Raw genomic sequence first — 1,795 nt, 5'->3', positions numbered from 1 at the left:
CTCCGCCGTCATCAGTGAAGCGATCACGTGGGTGAATTGGGGGGCGGATCACCCGGAGCCCTGCTAGGATGGGACAGGCACGCGCAATGTTTTGCTCTCTATGTTTTGCTCTCTCTGGGGGAAGGCCCAGGGTCAGGGGCTCGCAACCTCTGGGGAGCGTCAAGGGAGGGGAGGGGAGGGGAGGGGAGGGGAGGGGAGGGGAGGGGAGGGGAGGGGAGGGGAGGAGAGGCGGCTCTCAGGGTTGAAGGTTGTCTTTGCGTTTCGATTGGTTGTATTGTAGATGCATCTGATTTGTTGTTCTAGTCTTGTTTGTGCTTGTTGAGCTCCATCCTTGCGATGCTTTCCAAGTGAACCTCGTCAGGTCCGTCGGCCATCTGGAGGGTTCGCGCCTGCTCGAGATGAGGGGGTGTGGGTCAAGATGTGCTGATGTTACCTGAGCGTAGAGGAAGGAGAGAGGAAAGTCGTCGCAGAAGCCTGCGGCTCCATGCACCTGCTGCACGTGAGGGAAAGAGAAGCAGAGAACCCTCGCTCTAGGATGAGGGGGATGGAGAAGGAGGAACGACAACAAGGCGAAGGGAGAGCAGGAGCAAGAGGAGCAGTAGGGTGATGAGGGACTGAACCTGCATGGCTCTGTCGGTGACCCAGACTGCCATCTGAGGTGCCGCGACCTGCAGGGCGTCAGGGACTCCTCCTCCTCCTCCTCCCGTCACCTTGATGAGCGCGATGGCCTCCCGCGCTGCCTTGGGTCCTCCCATGTCGATGGCACGAGCGGCGTCGAGGCAGAGGAGTCGAGTCTGAGAGAAGGTGAGAGGCAGGGAGGAGAAGCGGAGGGCAGCGGCAAGAGGAGACCTGGTTGATCATGAGCCTAGCGCGAGCGATGTCAGCCCTGATGGTCCCTTGTTCCTCCAGCTTCTTCCCGAAGGCGACTCGTTGCTTGGCTCGCTTGCACATGAGCGCCAGCGAACGTTCAGCGAGTCCGATGAGCCTCATGCAGTGGTGGATGCGCCCAGGCCCGAGCCTGCCCTGCGCGATCTCGAAGCCTCGACCCTCGCCGAGGAGGAGGTGACTGGCGGGGACTGAGACGTCCTTGAGCTCGACCTCCGCATGGCCGTGAGGAGCGTCGTCGAAGCCGAAGACTCTGAGGGGACGGAGGACGCGGAGTCCCGGGGAGGGCATGGGAACGACAACCATGGACTGCTGCTGGTGACGAGGAGCCGACGGGTCCGTCTTGCCCATGAAGATCATGACGCTGCATCGCGGATCCATGGCGCCTGACGTCCACCACTTCCTCCCGTTGAGCACGTAGCGATCGCCCTCCCTCCGGATCGTCGACTGCACGTTGGTGGCATCGGAGGAGGCGACGGCTGGTTCAGTCATGGCGAAGCAGCTCCTTGCTTTGCCGCTGAGGAGGTCGGGGAGGAACTTGCGCTTGAGCTCTTCGCTCCCGTACTTGAGCAGCACCTCCATGTTCCCTGTGTCCGGCGCCGAGCAGTTGACCAGCTCGGATGCGAAGGGAACCGCCCCCAGCACCTCCGCGAGCCCCGCGTAGTCGACGTTGGTCAAGCCCGCGCCATCATGTCCGGGATCAAGGTCGCGCGTGATCCAGAGGTTCCAGAGGCCCCTCCTCTTCGCCTCCTCCTTGAGCTCCTCCACCTCTGCCGGTACCGTCCAGCGCTCCTTGCCCTGCGCATGGCGCATGACGCTCTCCTCGGCCGGATACACGCACTCCCGCATGAACTCCTGCAGCCGGCGCGCGATGTCCCGAGCTGCTGGCGTCGCATACGCGAAGAGATCG

General features: G+C 62.8%; 1 protein-coding gene across 1 annotated transcript; it reads right to left on the bottom strand.

The window, feature by feature from the left end:
• Window positions 1-299: 299 nt before the first annotated feature.
• On the bottom strand, window positions 300-1,767 carry GUITHDRAFT_87673 (hypothetical protein; the record flags this gene model as incomplete). The annotated part of the gene is made up of 5 exons (XM_005830802.1): window positions 850-1,767; window positions 711-794; window positions 621-668; window positions 434-493; window positions 300-389 (listed from the first exon to the last, which is right to left on the bottom strand). The coding sequence occupies exons 1-5, from the start codon at window positions 1,732-1,734 to the stop codon at window positions 300-302; spliced, it is 1,167 nt and encodes a 388-aa protein (XP_005830859.1). The 5' UTR covers window positions 1,735-1,767.
• Between the last annotated feature and the right edge of the window lie 28 nt (window positions 1,768-1,795).

Source organism: Guillardia theta (assembly GCF_000315625.1).
Source record: "Guillardia theta CCMP2712 unplaced genomic scaffold GUITHscaffold_44, whole genome shotgun sequence".
Taxonomy (NCBI): Eukaryota; class Cryptophyceae; order Pyrenomonadales; family Geminigeraceae; genus Guillardia; species Guillardia theta.
Note: the sequence above shows the minus strand (reverse complement) of the source record. Positions and strands in the feature narration are given on the sequence as shown.